Genomic DNA, 20,235 nt, shown 5'->3' with positions numbered 1-20,235 from the left:
AATCGCTGCTGCAGTGTGTGAAAACCTGGTCAAGAACTACAGGAAACGTATGATCACTGTAATTGCAAACAAAGGTTTCTGTATGAAATATTAAGTTCTGCTTCTCTGATGTATCAAATTCTTATGTCATGCAATAAAATGCAAATTAATTACTTTTAAAAAAATCATACAATGTGATTTTCTGGATTTTAGATTCCGTCTCTCATAGTTGAAGTGTACCTATGATAAAAATTACAGACCTCTACATGCTTTCTAAGTAGGAAAACCTGCAAAATTGGCAGTGTATCAAATACTTGTTCTCCCCACTGTATGTATGTATAAATAAAATGGGAGGGTCTAGTATCTTACAAAACAAGGAAGAAACAAGGAAACAATGGTGCAGTTAATCAAAACTGAAACTTTATGCAGGCCAGACACAAACAATGGCACTGTTCAGATTAGGGGTCTAGATCTCATTGTGACTTGTCCGAAAAAAAAAAAAAGCTATTTAAATTCAATATTGCAAAAGCTAAATATTTTAAATTCTTTCCCTAGTAAATGCGATAGAAACTCCATATTGCAAATATTGAAGTACTGTAGTATTTCTCTTTAGCCAGCAATCCTAACTGATATGCTCAATAGGAAAACAGAGCACATCAATTTGGATTTCAGGCTATTTTCTTCTAGCTTATAATTTTACTAAAGCGCTTCACACCAAAACTGTGAAATTCATTAGAGCTATAAAATGAAATACATTTTTACATCTCATTCTTCAAACACAAAAAGTTTCAAAGCGGAACCCAGATGGATGGTCAATATTTCTTATAACAATTACGGTCAAATGTCTCTATTCAGAATCAGTATGTATTCACACAAAGAATTCACCTAGGCATAAGACTAATGTAATATGTATAGAATCAATAGGCAAAAATATGAGGAAACTTTTAAGTCTAAAATAACAGGCAGAAACCAGCCCTGTGGGTTTATAGAGCTACTTTAGTAGTTTAGTTGGTTTAAATGTTGGTTTAAAAGTTCAGCTACTTCTTAAGTTAACACCACTACTGAAATTACATAAAATACTGTTGAAGTGAAATGAGAAATTCCTCTTGTTTTCATCTATGAAACAGATTTAGTCAAAGTGTATAGTAAGTATTCACAATTATTCCTACAGGCTGTACAGATTTATAGATCATTTTATTTATTTCAATGTGGCTCATAAATTGATAAGTTACAACAATCACACAGAGAACTGGACATCAGGTCACTTGCCGAAAGTTGCAAAAATATCTCTTTTACATCTTTTTCTATCAGCGAATGTTGCAGCATATTGCAGAGCAGTACTGTAGCTGAGGGGTCAAGCTCATATTGGGAACAGTTATGATAGAACACTGACTGAACTGGTGCCAAGAGGGAGAGTGTATACACAGATACATTTGAAGGGGGGGGGGGTCATCGAGGACGTTGAGCCTCAAGGACACTTACAGGTCTTCAACTGGTGGTCTACAGTGCAGTTACCATGGTAACGAAAGAGGCAGTCAGAGGGCATCCGTTCGCCCGACTGCGTGGTGTCCGTACATCCGTCCGTCTTCGTCGTCCGTTATTATCTCTAATTCTGCTCGTTCCTCTGAGTGGCGACACTGTGTGGTGAAGTCGAGACTAAGCCTGGTTATTGAATCAATAACTGCATAGGCCTAACATGGCGCTACTGTAGCAGAAACAAAAAGGCTTGAAATGCATGAAGAAGTGTCTCTCTGCACTGTTTATGTGGTAGAAGATGGCAGAGATGAACACACTGCAAATTTCTTTGGGGGGGGGGATCTTTGTCACCATCTTGTAATAAAATTAACTCAACATTAAAATGGATGACGCGATCGAGGGATGAAGGGAGGGGTGGAGTAAAGAAGAAGGTAGCATGGTGGGTTGGAGCGATAGAGAGCAATCCATCTCGGTCCATTCTTCCATTTTTCAAATAGTGTATTAGAACAACATGGCTAATGCAGCTATGTCTTTGTTGCCTTGAATCTGCCACATTTCTATTCCTCTAGAACTCTCTAGTCATTGTTCTCTTCATCCTCCTCCTCCTCCTCCTCCTCATCATCTTCACCGAATTGGTCCCGGGCGTCTAGCTCATCTTCGTCTTCATCAATCTGTGAGGAGAGGGTCACATTCTAACTAGGGCACAGGGAGTACAGGGGCAGTAGGGCTAGCTGGTTAGGACGACAAGTTATGTCCTCATTCAACTACTACACAGGTAGAATGACTCATCACAGCTCTCCAGGAAAACAGCCTTACATGTAACAATGAAATATTAAATATTAGCATCATCTAAAACCTCCCAACATCCAACTAACCTAACATGACCATCTTCCTCCACTAAAACAATAATAATAACATAAATCTTTGAACCTCTGAGGCGGAGGATCTTCCTCTGTAGTTTGAGAACACGGTCTAGATCTACAATAGGAACAGATCGTTTCTCTTACCGTCTCTCCCAGGTCTCTGAGACGTTGCTTGAGGTTGAGGATTTTCTGGTCCTGGTCGGCCAGCAGCATGAGGAGGTCGTCCTGCTCCTTCTTGGACTCCTGCACCTCCTGCTGCAGCTTGGTCTTCTCCGTCTGCTCGATGGCCACCGTGCTCTGGGCCGACGCCAACTGCTGCTCCAGCCCCGCATGGCCCTCCCTCAGGCCCCGACACTCCTCCTGGAGGGGGAGAAGAGAGCGAGGTGAGAGAGAGGTAGGACAGCTAACAAGGAAGGGCATGGCTTCAGCATGGCTGTCTGACCAAAAACATTAATAATTCAACTGCATCAGATGATGTTTTTTTTCTTCACTTGCATTAGAGAGAGGAAGGGGATGCCACATACATGAAGGTCATACTTAATATGAATAATTGAGCGGTTTCACAACGTCTCAGCACACATTTAGCTGGTAACAGTCAGGAGTCAGTTTCTAATGGGCTTGATATCACAGGCAGCCCAATTCTGATCTTTGTCACACTAATTGATCTTTTGACCAATCAGATCAGCCCTGAAAAAGATCTGATGTGAATGGTCAAAAGACCAATTAGTGGAAAAAAGATCAGAATGGGTGTAAAGCAGCCCTGGAGTCAGGCGAACATGAGAAGTTTATTCAGCGAGGTGAAACTTGCAGAATGTTACAGATAGAAATGCAATGTAAGTATAGAGCTGACATGACCCTCTAGTCTACAAAACAGAAAATCAGGTTGTTCTATACCCCTCAAACTCAACTCTGGACCTTGAAGCCAGCTCCACTGCATTTGTTTCATTGTTCCCCTCTAATCAGGGGCTGATTTAGACCTGGGACACCAATTAATTATCAGGTAAAACAGAAAACCAGCAGGTTCAGGATCTTGTAGGGTTAGAGTCGAGTACCCCTGTTCAATACATTTGTATCTGAACGCTGCCCACTTCTGAACAGACAGCAGCTACCTACAGAGATGTGAGGTTGTGACAGTGTGACAGTGCAGTACCTTAAGTCTCTCTGCCTCTGTGGTCTGAGCAGCCAGCCTGCTCTCCAGTTCAGATACTGTAACTGTGTCTGCCGAGCTCTCACTGCTGGAGACCGGGGCCGAGGACTGAGAGAGGGGCTAAGAGAGAGAGATATAGAGACTAGTTACCTCTCTGTACTAAGTGCAGTGGTCACAACATATACATTAATGCATGGGAAATATGCATGGAAAAATACAACAGTTGGAGTAAAGTGTGAAAGGCCATGTTTGTATGGAACAGCCTTAAGACGTCTCAAGACACGGTGATGGCTGGTTCTGAGTACTCACCACTGCCTCAGCTCTCCTGATGAGCTCCAGTCTCTCTGTCTGCAGCTGGCTGATCTCTGCACACTGAGCCTGGACACGACTCCTCAAGGACTCCACCTCCTGGTGGGAACAACCAGCAGTAACTCCGTCATCAGTATAATATCTCTATACTCAAGACTGTTCTACACATGTTCTGTCTGTGGTTGGGTCTTACCCCGAGAAGCTCTGTGTTGTCGGACCCTCCCGCTCCACCTTCTGCTGTCTGTGCTGCTGCTGCCGCCCCGCACCTCTACAAGACATCACAACCATTACAACTATTAGAACAGGAAGTGGTCAACGGCTGAGACGTCCCATCTGAAATGATAAAGCAGCACTCGGGTATCATCAACCACCATTCAGATCTACTAACACACAAAAGATAATTAATCAGTCTGTCATTCTTCAGGTCCATCTTGTCCGATTCCAGTAACATCCCATGATACATGATATTTACAGAGAACTCTTATCAACACAGGGAGTGATAACCCAAAGACATTTTTCTGATGTGTGATTCACCCCCCCCAAACACACCAGTGTGTTGATGAGTGAGTCCTTGTCGCTGAGCTGTGTGTGTTGTAGTGTGTGTTGTCTGCGGAGCTCCTCCACCTCCTCTCTGAGCTGGCTCAGCTCCTCTGAGTGGAGCCCGTTAACGTGAGCTCCCTCTCCCTGGCTGGAGGACAGACCCTGGCTGTCTTTACCTGGACACAACACAGTCAGTCATTATCACATCTACAATCCTATTTATAAATCAACAAGTGCAGTCACAACAAGTCTGCATCAGTAATACGTCACAAATGTCCACTACCATTATAGACTGTGTCAACTCCATATGAACAATTCCATGTGCCTCACCCCCCCAAATCATTACCAATTTAGCCAAGCACGATGTTGCTCTCTTGTTTCCCAATGGATCGAGGCACGCTTTTTTTTGCTGTGTAATACCAGGTTATCCTACAGTACCTAGTTTCAGCTTGAGGATGTTGTACTGGTCTTTGTGTTGCTGGATCTGGGACTGCTGCTGTGTGATCTGATTCTGCATCTGTTCACTGTTCAGAGACAGGGTGGAAACCTGCTCCCTCAGCTCCTGGATCTGTGTGTCCTGGTTGAGAGATGACAGACACTTCTTTAATGACAAGAGACATTGGCCAAAACACACAACTAGACCTTTTAGGGTAACTGGATCGGTCCGTTGAATATTGTATGAAATGGGTTGTGTGGTTGTGGCCCGGCGAGAGTACCTTACTGTAATAGTTTTCCATTAAAAATTGACAAAAATAGCTTTTTAAGCAAAAAAAAGAAGAAAAGATTGCTCAAGCAAGAATTTAGCGAGGACTGTCTGGGAGTAGTCCGAGTGTGGTTTGGAAAACTGAAAACTAGCTGTTATTGGCAGAGAGGTTTGGAACTCTTTCTTATTGGTCTATTAAACAATATAAGTTACCGCCTGGTGATGTCACCATGAAAGCCAAAACTACCGCCCATGCAAAGCTGCTGATTAGATGGTCCTGTGCAGAGTGTATTTTTCAACCGGAAACTATCAGGAAATAACACTGATCAAATGTTCACACACTTTTACAGTGTTAGTTTCATCAGCTGTTGTAAAATATGATAAAACACAGGGGGAAAAAATGCCTTTTGAATGCAAGCAGCCTTTAAACTGAGTGTAGAGGGTGTATATAAACTTGTGATGCTTGAAAGCATGGCGAGTTGGTTTCTGGTGTGTGTGTATGTGTGTACAAAAGCCAGTATGAGGGTTTGCGGACAGGCTAGAATGAAAGGCGGTCGGGTCAGTGTGTGGGACAGAAAATATATGTAGGGTTCAAAAAGTACTTGCACTCAAAACCATGACAAGGAATAACCCAAGGAGGGGTTATCGTATGATTCATTTAATCCATGCTCAAAAGAATACAACAAGTTAATGTGCTAATGAAGATGTAAAAAACAGGGCATAGGTTTCAGCCTGATGCTTAATAGTGAGGCCAGTTACCTGATCTCTGATGAGATCTTTGTACTGGATGACGATGCTGTCGTGTTGCTCCAGAGTCTTCTTCACCTCCTCCTCCTTCTTCTCCTCCTCGCTCGTCTTGTGGACCGCTTTCGTTATCACGCCTGTGGACGGACACACACACAATTAACAGGGGTAAAACCAGCCAAGAAAAGAGCATAGAAGACACCAACACAAACAGAGTTTTGATTTGTGGTTCTGGTTGTACTTGGCTTAGAGTCAAATCAAAGTTTATTGGTTGGGTACATGGATTTGAAGATGTTATCGCAGGTGCATCGAAATGCTTGAGGTTGTGGTTGTATTTTGGTTAGGTTATGGTATAATGGAGGTTACTTATGCCAACCTTCCAGTTCTTTGACCAGCTTGGTGAACTCGTGGTCGAACAGCATCTGTTCAGGGGAGGGGAAGACTGGCTGGGGCTTCTGTGCAGCGCGGGAGTACAGCTCGTGTTTAGTGACGAAGCCCAGCTTCTCCACAAAGTTCTCCTTCCCAATGCGCTTCTCGATCAGCTGCTTCAGCTTCTCTCTGGGGGAGGACAAGACAGGCAGGGTTAGCATTAAGGGAAGGAAAAGGGGGGAACCTAGTCAGTTGCACAACTGAACGCATTCAACAGACATGCGTCTTCCGCATTTAACCCAACCCCTCTGAATCTGGCAGCTCATAGTTCTAGTTCTCATTGTAGTGGCATCGCTGTGTGCTGTAACTGCTGGTGTAGAAAGGCTGTGTGTATGAGACAACTGGGCTCAAATAGGGTTTGGAATTTTGAAGCTATTATAATATTGGTTCCAAGTTCAATCAAACAAGCATTTGAAAATAATGTTTGAACCTGGGCCTAGTATGAGAGGGTACGCGTTAATATTTGGGTCGAAGATGTCATACTTGATGTAGTTTTAACTGCGGTTATGAATGGTATGAGAGAGGATGCATGAGGGTTAGAACGTTCTACTTGGTGCAGTTATTATGAGGGTCGTAGTTAGATATAACTACACCAAGTAGTACAAGGGTCGCAGTTAGATGTCCTACTTGGTGTAGTTATTATGAGGGTTGTAGTTAGATGTCCTACTTGGTGTAGTTCTCCAGAGAGTTGTCGTTGTAGTAGATGCAGATACCCAGTAGGAGGGCACAAAGGCCCTGCACCAGCCTCTCATCCTCCCCCAGGTTCTCAGAGATCTGACCTGTCAGCTACAGGGCATCAGGGGTCAAGGTTCACAGCAACATAGGGGATTTAATGGCAACAAGGCCTTTCTCAAGAGAATTTTCAATGAAACAATACACTGGTGCATACATTGGCATCCACTGTGTAGCGTTGATCTCTCTTATTCTCTTAGCAACACAAGACATAGGGCCTCAGGAACTTCCATGCAATATCCAACACTATCCTGTATGTGGGGAACGAACACAGAGAGGAGTTGGTTATAGGACAGACTGCACAACAGGCTAACAGTAGATATTCCAGCCATCTGAGTAAAAGGAAGTGCAATAGAACAGTGATGTGGAGCTAGTTGGTTTGTTGAAGGAGGATACGAAGGGGACGTTCTCCTGGTTGTGCAGGAAGTGTGTGACAGCGATGGGACAGTTACTGATCCAGGTACACAGCAGCATGAGGAGACCGACCCGCGTCTGCACTTTACTGCCCTGTGGATGAGAGACGCGCACACACACAGTCTTAAGAAACACACTCACAAATATAGCGCCGTCACATCAGCATAGGGGTGAGTAAAAGGTATTGAACATGAACATTGTGTATAGAGCCTGATGATGGCCTGGGGTCCAGAACTTCAACCCCTCAGCAAAACAAGACTCATGTAAGGTTTAGTCTAGTGCTGGACCACATCCTGGTCTCTGTGTCAGAACAGAACTCCTCCTCAACATGGAGAGTAAATTCATTTAGCTGGGTTCAATCCAAACGCCTGTCCCCCCACATTATAACGAGGGATGTCTTATTTTTCCTGTTTAAGACAACTTGTCATTGCATCTCCTTTTGTCCAATTAAATCAGTCTCCTGAATATCTCCGGACGACACGTTTGATTTAAACCAACCAAATAAACAGCATTTTAAGGGCGAACAAAATGAATTGATATTTCTAAACTATTCCCAACTGGGGCATTTAAGGTTGAATAGGAACTTTATAATATAACTTGATGCCATGGAGACTGACATTAGGAAAATGGTGTGCTGGTAGCTACAATAAAAATGCAATTCTGTTGGCACATGGTGAACTTTTGAATTGTATTTTTCCCTTTTGAGTTCTGTTGGAAAAAACAACATTGTATCTAGCAGTTACACAGGAAATACCATGTTATAAATGTTTCAAAAGTACCACGTTAGTGACTTCAATGCAGACCGTTAGTAATTAATAAAGTTATTCAAATACAAAGGAACTACATCTAAATATGAACATTATTAATAAACCAGGGTTAGCTTAGGTCAAACATGCAGTGAATTTTATAGGATGACCCGAGTTAGTTCAGATCCTGTTAAAAACACCCTTTTCAGGAGCCTTAAGTGTTCAACAATATGCTGTTACTGTAGCAACGGCCTTGGTTACCGTCACTACCTGCACCACAAAAGGATGATGAAACTCCTCTGCAGCTTAGCTAAGCAGGTGATACAACAGGACTGATGAAAATGTTACTGCATGGAAGGAATATAATAGCATATTGGCACATTCGTCATCCTCTACACAATCCACAAGAGCCCAAATCTAACTGTTTAGACATTCACATACAAAAATAACTAAGATATCAAGCTGAGGCACGGCTGCTAAATGTAGCAGACAACACATGCAAAGCTAAAGCCTCTGTGTAGTGAGACTTTAGGAGTGGCGACCAAAAGAGAAACAGATATTTAAAGTGGCTTTACAGTATCCATGCATGGTCATGGGAATAAGAAGAAAGGCTGCTGGCGTAATGATATGCAGTGAGTGATGGGCACTATTGAGTTACCACACGTAAACTGCATAGTTCAGGCATGTTTGTGTGCCAAAAGGCACCATATTCCCTATACAGTGCACTACTTTTGACCAGAGCCCTGGGCTGTGTACTATAAAAGGAAAAGCGTGCCATTTGGGAGGCAATGCAGACCTCTCCTGTTGTGAGGGCGATGAAGGGTGTGAGAAAGGAAAGAGGGTTCATTCCAAATGGAAGTCAGTAAGTGACAATAAATAGTAAGGATGACATGGCATACTATCAAACCATAAGGAAATCACCTTTTCAGATTTTGCCTCCAATGGTGACGTAATGCAAAAAACACCAAATGTTTGAGAAGGGGGGGGGGCAGGAGGAGAAAAAAAAGGGGGAACACAAACGATCACAATAGTTAATTGGAGAATCTTTGGCCCCGGGTGAAACGGTACGTTTTATAAAGGATAGTGCTGCCACCTAGAGTACAGGAGGAGAAATAGCAGTGGTGAAAATAATAATGCCAGTAACCCCTCTCACAAGAGATCAATAGCGGAACAGACAGAGTACCACAGTGGTTGCTGCATCCTCCCAGGACAGTCAAGTCCCCATAGAACGGACACAGCAAGGGGGTCAAGGGTCAAAGCATGGGATTATGGGAGTTTGGGGGGGGGGGGGGGGTCAGTACCAGTATAGAACTCGACAAACACGGGTGAGAGGCAAACAGAGGGCTTTAGGCACGGAAACAAAACAGGGAAGCCAAAACGTAACCCCCAACGTAAGGAACCTATAGGAGGATCCTGCTGATGCCAAAGCGAAACCATGACAGACAGGTGCTGCCCACACCCCAGATACTCACCCTCCGGTTGATCTTATCCCCCTGCAAAACCACAACAACCTTACGTGACACTTGGCAACTTCAAACACAAGCAACAGGTTGACTGTCTGAGAACCACTCCCCACTACTCCCTACTACTGTGGTCAAATGACAGCCTATTCAAAGGTAGTGTACCGTAAAGGGAATAGGGTGCCATTTGGGAGCCATAACATGACAAAGGTGACCTGAAAACCTGGAGTGACAAATGATCAACTGTTTGAATCTAAGGCAATACTTTCAACCCAGACAGGGACACCTTTCAAACCAGACAGAGACACCTTTCAAACCAGACAGAGACACCTTTCAAACCAGACAGAGACACCTTTCAAACCAGACAGAGACACCTTTCAAACCAGACAGAGACACCTTTCAAACCAGACAGAGACACCTTTCAAACCAGACAGAGACACCTTTCAAACCAGACAGAGACACCTTTCAAACCAGACAGAGACACCTTTCAAACCAGACAGGGACACCTTTCAAACCAGACAGGGACACCTTTCAAACCAGACAGAGACACCTTTCAAACCAGACAGAGACACATTTCAAACCAGACAGAGACACCTTTCAAACCAGACAGAGACACATTTCAAACCAGACAGAGACACATTTCAAACCAGACAGAGACACCTTTCAAACCAGACAGAGACACCTTTCAAACCAGACAGAGACACCTGTCAAACCAGACAGGGACACCTTTCAAACCAGACAGGGACACCTTTCAAACCAGACAGAGACACATTTCAAACCAGACAGAGACACATTTCAAACCAGACAGAGACACCTTTCAAACCACCCTCTCTGTTGCTTATGTTTCACTAATAAGACTTTCAAAACGGCACTTTTAGTTTTCAAACACAACTCTCCCGCTATGGTGCTAACCCTTTGGTCCAGTCTGACCGCTCCCCCCACGTAGCATGTTAGCCTGTCTGTCTGTGTGGTGTACCTGTGAGAGGATGTTGGTGCACTGCTGCAGCAGGGAAACGGGGGGCTTGCCCAGGCTGGTGGCCAGCTGCACCCGGAGGAGCTGCTCTTTCTGGGTCAGGTTGTCCTGCAGGGCGTGGGCCAGGGCCACTGCAGCACACCAGTTAGACAGGGAGTCAGCCGAGAACAGGCCCCCGCACAGCAGCTGGCCCGCCGAGATGGAGTTGGCTGAGGAGGGAGAGAGCCGGAGGGAGGGGGAATAAAGCAATAGATATATGTAGATTTATGCCTCCATTCCACTATATTTTTCCCACTAGAGAATAATAAGCAAATAACCTACAGTATATTAGTCATAAGTAACATTACATGCAATCTACAGTTGTACAGTGTGGTCATAACCTTGTAATAACAACACATTCAGTATGGAGGTTCAGTGTAACTGAACTGACCGTCGATGGTGGAGGGCAGTAGGGTGGCTACGATCTCCCCCTGGCCCTTCTGGTTCTTGTAGAGAAAACACTGGAAGCAGTAGAGAACGGCACAGCGCAGCACAAACGGCTGCCTCTCGTTGACCATGGACATCAGCAGCACCACGATGGCAGGTCTGGAATCAGGGGATAAGGGTTTTTAGAGATTACCTTCATTCAACGGCTGTGCTATAACTGATTACAGTCCTCTGTCTGGGGGAACTCACCTTGGGGGGTTGGAGGGAGCGTTGACAGATGCAAAGTAGTCCTGGTTGATCTGTGAGCCACGGATCACTTCCGATACAGTGTTGATGGTCTGAGAGGAGAAAGAAAGTGACATAGTGGTACAAACACAAAGCACGCATCAGTATGAACAACAGTAACCACTGATCTAACACAATAAGTAGAAAGAAAGAAAAGAAAGGCTTTTTGGTCCCCTCCAACAGTCTTCTACGTTACCTCAGTGAGTATGTCAGCAGGCACGCCAGTGGCCATGAGGATGGTGCAGAGCTGCTGCAGCAGGCCACACTGGTACATTGACTTCTGACAACTACTGGTGGCTCCAGGAGAGTTGACCGGGGAGACCATGACTCGCACCAACTGGACCAGAGAAGAGATGGAGAGATGAGACACAGTGCTACGGTGAACATACGCTACACCACAACCAATCCTGGCCATGCGTGGCACAGTGAACTGCACAGACCCTAATAGTTGAGCATAACAGATCATCACACTGCTCTGTCAACTGCTCAGAGCTCAAAACTCCCATTCTCCCTGAATTAAATGTAACATCAGGACTGTGGTGTGTCCTACCTGCAGCATGAGGTGGAGGTTGGTGACCTTTTGGGCGGACCAGCCAGAGTTGTCGTCTCCCACCTCGAACCAGGGCTTCATCCTCTGGATGTAGGAGCCCTCCTTGAAGAAGTTCTGGTTGGAGCTGTTGTTCTTCAGCAGGTTGACGAGCAGCAGGAGACAGTCCTCCACTACGATACCTGGACAGAGACAAGAGGGAGGGTGGATTTCTGTCAAGAAATGTGTGAAGATTTTTTATTTTATCGCTTAAAAATGGTGTTTATTAAGAAATGGATTCATTGCCAATTTTGCAAGTAGATGTTGGCCAGTGTGAGTGAACTCAAATGTCATTTTAAATCAAATGTAATTTATTTGGAAATGGATTCATTGATTGCCAATTAGCTTGAGTGTATATATGGCACGACTCCTCCATTCGACTTTACCTCCATCACTGCTGCCCTCCTCTGTTATGATATCTAGGAGACGCTCGAAAGCGTTCTCAAACGCCACGATCTTCTGGATGGCCGCGTTGCCTTTGGTCAGCTGCTGCAGCAACAGGAGACCCTGAGGGAATACGATCAAAGTAGCTCTGATCTAGTGATCATATATCCAGAGAAGCAGAAACAACAAGCCCAGGTATAAGACCAGCTCGTATGATTTTGGGACGGTTTCCCAGAATCAAGACGCGCATTTTTAGTCGAAGACTTCATCCGTGTCTGGGAAACCGGCACAATGTCTTGTATCAGCAGAAAGATAAGAGAACAGATTGTAGCTTGTTCCTGTGGCTTTACAGTCTTACTACTAAAGACCATCTGAAGCAGCAGTCAGTAGGAGTAGTACTCACATCATTACGGATGACTTCTCTGGAGTCAGCTAATAGGTCCATCAGTCTAGAAACACCTGCAGGGGAGAGAGACGGACCATTAACAACATACAACTCAGAGACCAGCCAGGCAAATCAGTCAGAAAACAACTCTAATTAGCGTACTTGACCATTAGTAGTCATATGCTCTAGGGAAGAAAATAGACAAGACTAACACTTCTTGTCATACTACTTCACCAGTGAGAGAGAAAAAAATGTTGAGAGGATAAATCAAACCACAACAGCTGATTTTGGGTCAGTTGTTGGTGTGGGCTCATGTCAGACAATTCAGCAGCAGCTGATTCCAGGTCATTTGTTAGAGGACTCACCCATAGGGCTGACCAGGATGACGCCCTGGACCTGGTTACACTGGTTCTTCAACAGAGCGGTGAGCAGCTTCACTCCTGGCCACCGCACGTGGAAGTCAAACTCCTGAAACAGGCAGAAAGTCAGTGTCACAGGCATGGTGGGAAATCAACCACACCCTTGTAATCCTGTATATAAGCAGTGCAGATTTGAGGCTTATGCTTATATTCTTAAATCTGAAACCAGCTGGTCTGAAAACCACCACGCACAATGGGTCTCCAGGTCTAGCTAACACTGAGACCATGGGTTAGACCACTAGCTTTCATAAAAGACACAAAGTAGATGTTTGGGTCTCTGGTCTGTTTACCTCTAACAGAGTCAGTAGAAGTGTCACGTTCTCAGAGTCGCCGAGGAACTTGTCAGTGAACAGGACTCCCAGGTCTTCCTCCTGCTTCTGGGCGTTCTCATCTGAAAAGGTCAAAGGACACAAGGTTTAGACCATCTGGGTGTGCCATTATAGGCAGGTACTTGCCCGAGACATGGCTACTATGCATAGGCAAGGCTGGAGGGAGTCATAGAATAATGCTTGTTCACAGACATCAATCTCACCTAGGCACCATACCGATGTTTTGATCTAAAAAATAAAATCACTTGAGCCCGAGTATGAATTGATCTTTATTAAGGACTGACTTGTGAATCTGTGCAGTACCTAGTTCAGACTGACCCTCATGAATAGGACCAGGAGTTTGTCCTCCTGACCATGTGACCTGGCAGGAGAAACTCCAGGTCCTTATCCTACTCATGAACAGGCTTCAGAGAAAGACAGACAGGGGGAGAGATGGAGGGGGCAATTGGGATAAGGGTGTTGATGGTCGGGGGTTGAGGTAAGCTAGCACCAGAGGTAGGTAGGCAGGGGGGGGGGGGTTTAGCGAGAGTGGAGGTGTTAGGGCACGGTGAATTTGTTCACATCCAGTCTAAAAAAAGCACACAGAAGTACTGGAGCATCGTATTATAGACAACACACTCAATTATCTGGGGTTCTAGACTGAATATAATATTTCACATCAAGAACAACCAGCTGAGACGTTCTGTAATACTAGAATAACCTCACCACAGTGAACATGGTTTCAAATGTACAACTGTGAGGAAGAGGATGCTTTTGGAATCTAACATTCCTCTTTTGGAATCAAAACTTCTTCGTCCCAACATCCCGTGCAGAGTGATTTGCATTTGACTAGATATGCTAACTGCGAGGAAAACAAGAAGAGCAATGGGAAGAGAAACACTGCAGGACAGGAGAGAGGCTGAGGTAGGAGTGGTATTAGTGACATGTTATTACCACCCAGTCATTACTATATTAAACCATACTTCACAGTCCAACACATTTTAGTGAGGTTAGTTCAGTTGACTAGTAACCACACCATGAGGGCTAGTTAGTCTACAGTGCTAGTACTGACCAGACACAGGCACGTTCTTATGCTTCCCTGAGACAGGGATAGGGGGTGCGGCCGCCATGTCTGTAAGAAGGGGGGAGTGGAAGAGATTGAAGCCCCATCCAAGTCAGATGATTCGACTCATACACAATACATAAATATATCCCTAGTGTTTGTTCATGGGTTCTGTCAAAGCACTGCATTTCAGACTAACAACCTACTGTGCACCACAGGAGAGCGAGAAATCAAAACAACCCGCGGAGAAGAACGATGCATATCATTTACAAGAAGCGTCGCTAGTGGTTAGAGGGGGGACGTCATGCACAAACAAGAGTTTTACCTTCAGATTCGTCTGTAGAGTTATAACATGAAAGAGAAGAGAGAGATGACAATCTTTACATACATAGCAATTAACATCGAGAGAGAGAGAGAAATGGGGTGAGTGTGGAAGAGGGCGACAGGGTCCATTTTGATTTGAAGTCCAATTAATTGGCAGTAATTGAACTCAATTACACATGCTATTGTTACTAGCACAGGACTTGCTTGTTGTCATTCAAAAGCATTTTTCCCAAAAAGGAAGATTGTTTTTAACTGCATGTTCAAAAACAGAGGCTCCGCTCTATAACAAAATACTAAATTATTGACCGTTCTGGGGCCTGTTCACAACCCTCTGTGGAAGAGGACTAGGTTTTTAACACCTAAACACCTTGTTCCTCCTCTTCATCGTTGCAGATGATATTATAGAGTGTGTCCAAAGCGTAGCCAAGGATTTCGGAGTCCGACCTGCAGAAAATGGGAGGGGTAGGATATCAACACAACAAGCACTGCTTTCGTCCCCTAAGTCCCTGAAATATTAAGTACTTTTAGCAACGACCGAGCACCATGCAAAATGCTCGCCTTAAATCACCCCACCACACTATTACAATGTGCTAGAGAGCAGGAGGGCAAGGGATAAGTATAAAGCTCTTAATCATAAAATCACACACACACACAAAAGAAACATACCTGTCAGTTTGCAGTATGTGAACCAGGTGGTCCATAGCCTGAGTGCCAACTTCCAAGCGATATTTCTACAAATCAAAACCAACAGTCAAGTCAGGAGAACAGTAAGTGATTGTTTCCCCCTAGGCAGCCCTTGGATCAGAGAGGATGTGACTTTTTGCTTTAACTCGAAGCTATGCCCGTTTTGCCCCCGTGCTCGCCCTAACTGTTGACATGCAGCCCGAATCTGCATGAACAATACACGTTTTAGCTCCACACATGACCTTAGGCATAAGTATAATACATTCTGAAAGCAGAGTTAAATAACAGAACAGTGGTTTGCTTTGTGCCATCTCTGATCTGATAAGACAAACCTGTGTGATTAGTTACCCCTCAACGTTGAGTAGAACCTACTGGGGCCAAACAGAGCTAATGCAATTCAACAACTCCCAGCTCTAGCTGGTCTGTTTCTCTGGCTAGCGTTGTTTTTCGCTGGTCTGTGTGTGACCCCATACCCCTAAACCCCTTATGCATGCCTGATAAACTCATTACTCATGGTTGACGAAGCAGCTAGTGGCCAGTCAGTCAGTTATGGCCGAGAGGTCTCTAGACCTTTAATACAGTAGAGAGTAGGGACTGAGGGAATGAGTCAGGTTTTCAGCAAGGCTGCATGTCAATAATTGCCTTCTTTTCCTCAACATTGCCTTTTCTTTTTTTTAAGAGAACTAGACCAGTGAACGCAAGGAGCCAACCATTAGGTACCCTCCTTATTCATTGGTTGCACATTTCGTCACAATACTGTTTGGAACGTTAATTTTAAATTTGATGAAATAGTCATTAGCCCCCGTTCAGAAAGACTACCATCTGTCAGACATCAATAGGCTGCGGCATCTGTAGAATGTTGATAACAATGGCAACGATGCGACCAAGTGACAGAGGTGCAACCCATGAATTCCTACATTACCTTCCCCAGTCTTTCTTTCCTGATCAGTGTATGGAGGAAAGGTGGCAAAATAATGAGGTGATTTAAGAGGATTGAGACAGGGCCCATCCCAGACTGTTTAGATAGAGCCTGAGGATGAGTACACAGAGTGGGGGTGATAAGGGGATGTGTCCCTGCTCACAAGATAACGAACATCAAAAGAGAACTCTAGCGATGTTCACTTAAAACAATGCACAGGAGAAAAGCTCATATTTAGATAAGGCCTAGGCTCATCATAAATGGTCTCTGCAGCCTCAATGCTTTAACATGTATTTATCAATAATGAGTAACAATTGTCAGTGTAACAATGGTACAATCATGACACAATAATAGTGCATCAGTGTAACTATAGAGATTAGCCTAATGCAATTGTCTCCTACCTTTGAGAGCGATTTAAGGGCTCGGACAGCGTCCCTGCGGTCCTCCAGGAGTGTGGAGGATGCCACACGGTCACACAGCTTATGGATCTGTGGTTCAATCAAAATAATTCATGGTTAATACAACATGTTAAGGGAAAGGATCTACAGCTGCACCAGAGAGAGCATCCTGACTGGTTGCATAACCGCTTGGTATGGCAACTGCTCAGCCTCCGACCGCAAGGCACTACAGAGGGTAGTGCGATTGGCCCAGTACATCACTGGTGTCAAGCTTCCTGCCCTCCAGGACCTATATACCAGGCAGTGTCAGAGGAAGGCCCTAAAAATTGTCAAAGACTCCAGACACCCTAGTCAGACTGTTCTCTCTGCTACCGCACGGCAAGCGGTACCGGAGCACCAAGTCTAGGTCCAAGAGGCTTCTAAACAGCTTCTACCCCCAAGCCATAAGACTCCTGAACATCGAGTCAAATGGCTACCCAGACTATTTGCATTGCCCCCCTCCCCCTCTTTACACCACTGCTACTCTCTGTTGTAATCTATGCATAGTCACTTTAATAACTCTACCTACATGTACATACTACCTCAACTAACTGGTGCTCCTGCACATTGACTCTGTATCGGTATCCCTCTGTATATAGTCTCGCTATTGTTATTTTACTGCTGCTCTTTAATTACTTGTTACTTTAATCTCTTATTCTAATCCTGATTTTATGAGCCCCTAACCAACAACTGCATTGTTGGTTAGGGGCTCATAAGTAAGCATTTCACTGTAAGGTCTACTACACCTGTTGTATTCGGCGCATGTGACTGATACAAATTGATAGGGGATACCTAGTCAGTTGCACAAGTGAATCCATTCATTTAACCCAACTACTCTGAATCAGAGAGGTGCGGGGGGCTGGCATAGTCGACATCCACATCATCGGCAGCAGAGTAGCAGTTGTTGGGAGTTAACTGCCAGGTCAGAACTGCAGATTTTTTCACCTTGCCGGCAAAACAACAGCGACCTTTTGCTTACTGGCCCAACGCTCTTAACCACTAGGCTACCTACCATCCCCTGTAACCACGTACTGATACAGACTTACATCCACTGCAGATTCAGGACAATGTGTTCAATCTAAGTTCAGCCAAATCAAATGTTATTTGTCACATGTTTAGTAAACAACAGGTGTAGACTAACAGTGAAGTGCTTACTTACGGGCCCTTCCCAACAATGTAGAAAGAAAATAGAAAAGCAATGACAAGTAATAATAAATACACAATGAGTAGCGATAACTTGGCTCTACACACGGGGTACCAGTATCGAGTCGATGTGCAGGGGTACGAGGTAATTAAGGTAGATATGTACATATACCTAGGAATAAAGAGACTAGGTAATAGGATAGCAATGTGTGTGATGAGTCACAAAAGTTAGTGCAAAAAGGGTCAATGCAGATAACCCAATAGCTACCCGGACTAACTATTTAGAAGTCTTATGGCTTGAGGGTAGAAGCTGGTCAGGGTCCTGTTGGTTCCAGACTTGGTGCATCGGCACCGCTTGCCGTGCAGTAGAACAGTCTATGACTTAGGTGGCTGGAGTGGAGTCTGACAATTTTTAGGGCCTTCCTGTGACACCGCCTGGTATAGAGGTCCTGGATGGCAGGGAGCTCGGCCCCAGTGATTTACTGGGCTGTACGCACTACCCTCTGTAGCGCCTTGCGGTCAGATGCCAAGCAGTTGCAATACCAGGCGGTGAGGCAGCCAGTCAAGAGGCTCTCAATGGTGCAACATTGAGCATGAGGGCCCATGCCAAATCTTATCAGCTTCCCGAGGGCGAAGAGGCATTGTTGTTCCATCATGACTGTTGGTGTGTTTGGACCATGATAGATCCTTACTGATGTGGACTCCGACGAACTTGAAGCTCTCAACCCACTCCACCTCAGCCCTGTTGATGTGAATGGGGGTGTGTTCGGCCCTCCGTTTCCTGTAGTCCACGATCAGCTCCTTTGTCTTGCTGACATTGAGGGCGAGGTTGTGGTCCTGGCACCACACTGCGGGTCTTTGACCTCCTCCCTATAGGCTGTCTCATGCACTGTTGGCATGTCTCCCTCCCTCCTTCTCTACTGCACCTGTTGTTTCAACCTCAAGCTCAGCTATGAAAAGCCAACTGGCATTTACTCATGAGGTGCTGACCTGTTGGACCCTCTACAACCACTGTGATTATTATCTGACCCTGCTGGTCATCTATGAACATCTTGAAGAACAATCTGGTCTTATGGCCATGTGCTCTTATAATCTCCACCCGCCACAGCGAGAAGAGGACTGGCCACCCCTCAGAGCCTGGTACCTCAAGGTTTCTACCTAGGTTCCTGCCTTTTTATGGAGTTTTTCCTAGCCACCATGCTTCTACATCTGCATTGCTTGCTCTTTGGGGTTTTAGGCTGGGTATCTTTATAAGCACTTAGTGAAATCTGCTGATGTAAAAAGGGCTTTATAAATAAATTGTATTGATTGATTACAGAGATTTATATCTATTACTAATTGATATGCACCATTCAGATTGAAATGCCTTCTTTTGATAGCAGCCTGAGATATGTCACACACATTCTCTTGTTTGGCACAGGTGAAGGGACTTAAATATAACAAGGTCACGCAGCCCCTCCCATTCTGTCATCACGAAAGGAATGCCAGCAGAGATCCATTCACAACCAATGGATTCACGTGGAATTTGGCTGTGTTTTTGGTTTGTGAACTGCAATCCAAGTAGCCATATAGTCTCTCCCAGATGACAGTAAACAGTTGGATGTATGCAAAGCATGTAAACTATCACATACGAAGACATCTGCTCATTTAGTGGCAGCAGGTCATGTCAAGCTTTTTCTTCCCCAAAAAACGCTGATAGCTCAAGAATATGAGCAGGCTACACACGTTCAATTGTTGTGCTGTGTCAATTGGGCTAACCAGCTTAGCTAGCTAGCTCTGCAGAAATGTTTGCGTCAATCACTGTATTGATTGACACATTATGTCTGTGCTCGTGAGGCTGGTTGTATAGTGCACTGTTACAAGGCCTACACCGGTCTTTCAGCCTGGAAAACGTGAAAGTGAACTAATTTGCCGGTCTAGCAACTATTAACTACACACACGTATCCTAAGATTCGGTCCACCAGGTTGTGTGTGTGACATTAGCTAACTTGTTAGCCTAACATGCTAGACGAGTTTCGTTTCTCACCGTCTCTGCTCCAGTCGGCTGTGGCCCCGCGGGTTGTCCACCCATCACTCCCCTGAAAAAATTCATTGTTATCGACGACCTCTTGGAAATTTGTTCGCAATTCCAACGGTCTAAAAGAAACTTTGAAAGGGTTTCTGCCTTGTGTAATAATGTAAACGCGTCTAAATGTAGATTTTTACACTGTACACAACCTCCTGGACAGACCCCGGAACTTGAGTGACATTTAGCCAATGCGCAAGCGCCGAGACGTGGCGCTACGTGGCTGATCAGAGGACAACTGCCTAATTTTTTAAAGGGGAATGAGATTCTACCACACCGCCACTTGTTTGTA

The 20,235-nt window shown here is 44.8% G+C and overlaps 1 protein-coding gene across 9 annotated transcripts; it reads right to left on the bottom strand.

The window, feature by feature from the left end:
- Positions 1–377: 377 nt before the first annotated feature.
- On the bottom strand, positions 378–20,140 carry uso1 (USO1 vesicle transport factor). Of its 9 annotated transcripts, none has more exons than XM_064926536.1 (28): positions 19,905–20,140; positions 16,700–16,786; positions 15,362–15,426; positions 15,063–15,139; positions 14,697–14,708; positions 14,381–14,440; positions 13,291–13,391; positions 12,947–13,049; positions 12,600–12,655; positions 12,199–12,319; positions 11,777–11,955; positions 11,423–11,563; positions 11,191–11,279; positions 10,946–11,100; positions 10,519–10,724; positions 9,555–9,575; positions 9,004–9,018; positions 7,319–7,429; positions 6,858–6,976; positions 6,138–6,319; positions 5,777–5,898; positions 4,753–4,891; positions 4,324–4,490; positions 3,968–4,042; positions 3,775–3,873; positions 3,469–3,573; positions 2,463–2,678; positions 378–2,126 (listed from the first exon to the last, which is right to left on the bottom strand). In XM_064926536.1, the coding sequence occupies exons 1-28, from the start codon at positions 19,968–19,970 to the stop codon at positions 2,031–2,033; spliced, it is 2,985 nt and encodes a 994-aa protein (XP_064782608.1). In that variant the 5' UTR covers positions 19,971–20,140; the 3' UTR covers positions 378–2,030. The 9 variants fall into 9 exon arrangements, with proteins under 9 accessions (XP_064782608.1, XP_064782606.1, XP_064782609.1 ...); XM_064926534.1 differs by having other exon boundaries at positions 3,469–3,585; positions 19,905–20,139; XM_064926537.1 differs by lacking the exon at positions 9,004–9,018 and having other exon boundaries at positions 3,469–3,585; positions 19,905–20,139.
- Between the last annotated feature and the right edge of the window lie 95 nt (positions 20,141–20,235).

This window comes from Oncorhynchus masou, chromosome 20 (assembly GCF_036934945.1).
Source record: "Oncorhynchus masou masou isolate Uvic2021 chromosome 20, UVic_Omas_1.1, whole genome shotgun sequence".
NCBI classification, from domain to species: domain Eukaryota; kingdom Metazoa; phylum Chordata; class Actinopteri; order Salmoniformes; family Salmonidae; genus Oncorhynchus; species Oncorhynchus masou.
The sequence above is the reverse complement of the archived record's forward strand: the minus strand, read 5'-3'. Positions and strand labels throughout refer to the sequence as shown.

What these genes read in the sequence shown, in the direction of transcription:
- uso1 (XM_064926534.1), bottom strand. Translation starts at nt 19,970, where the DNA reads ATGAATTTTTTCAGGGGAGTGATGGGTGGACAACCCGCGGGGCCACAG. An exon ending in CTGCTGACATACTCACTGAG is followed by an intron (nt 11,280 to 11,422) that starts GTAACGTAGAAG and finishes TTCTCCTCTCAG; the next exon opens with ACCATCAACACTGTATCGGA. An exon ending in ACTCACTCATCAACACACTG is followed by an intron (nt 4,043 to 4,323) that starts GTGTGTTTGGGG and finishes GATGTCTTGTAG; the next exon opens with AGGTGCGGGGCGGCAGCAGC.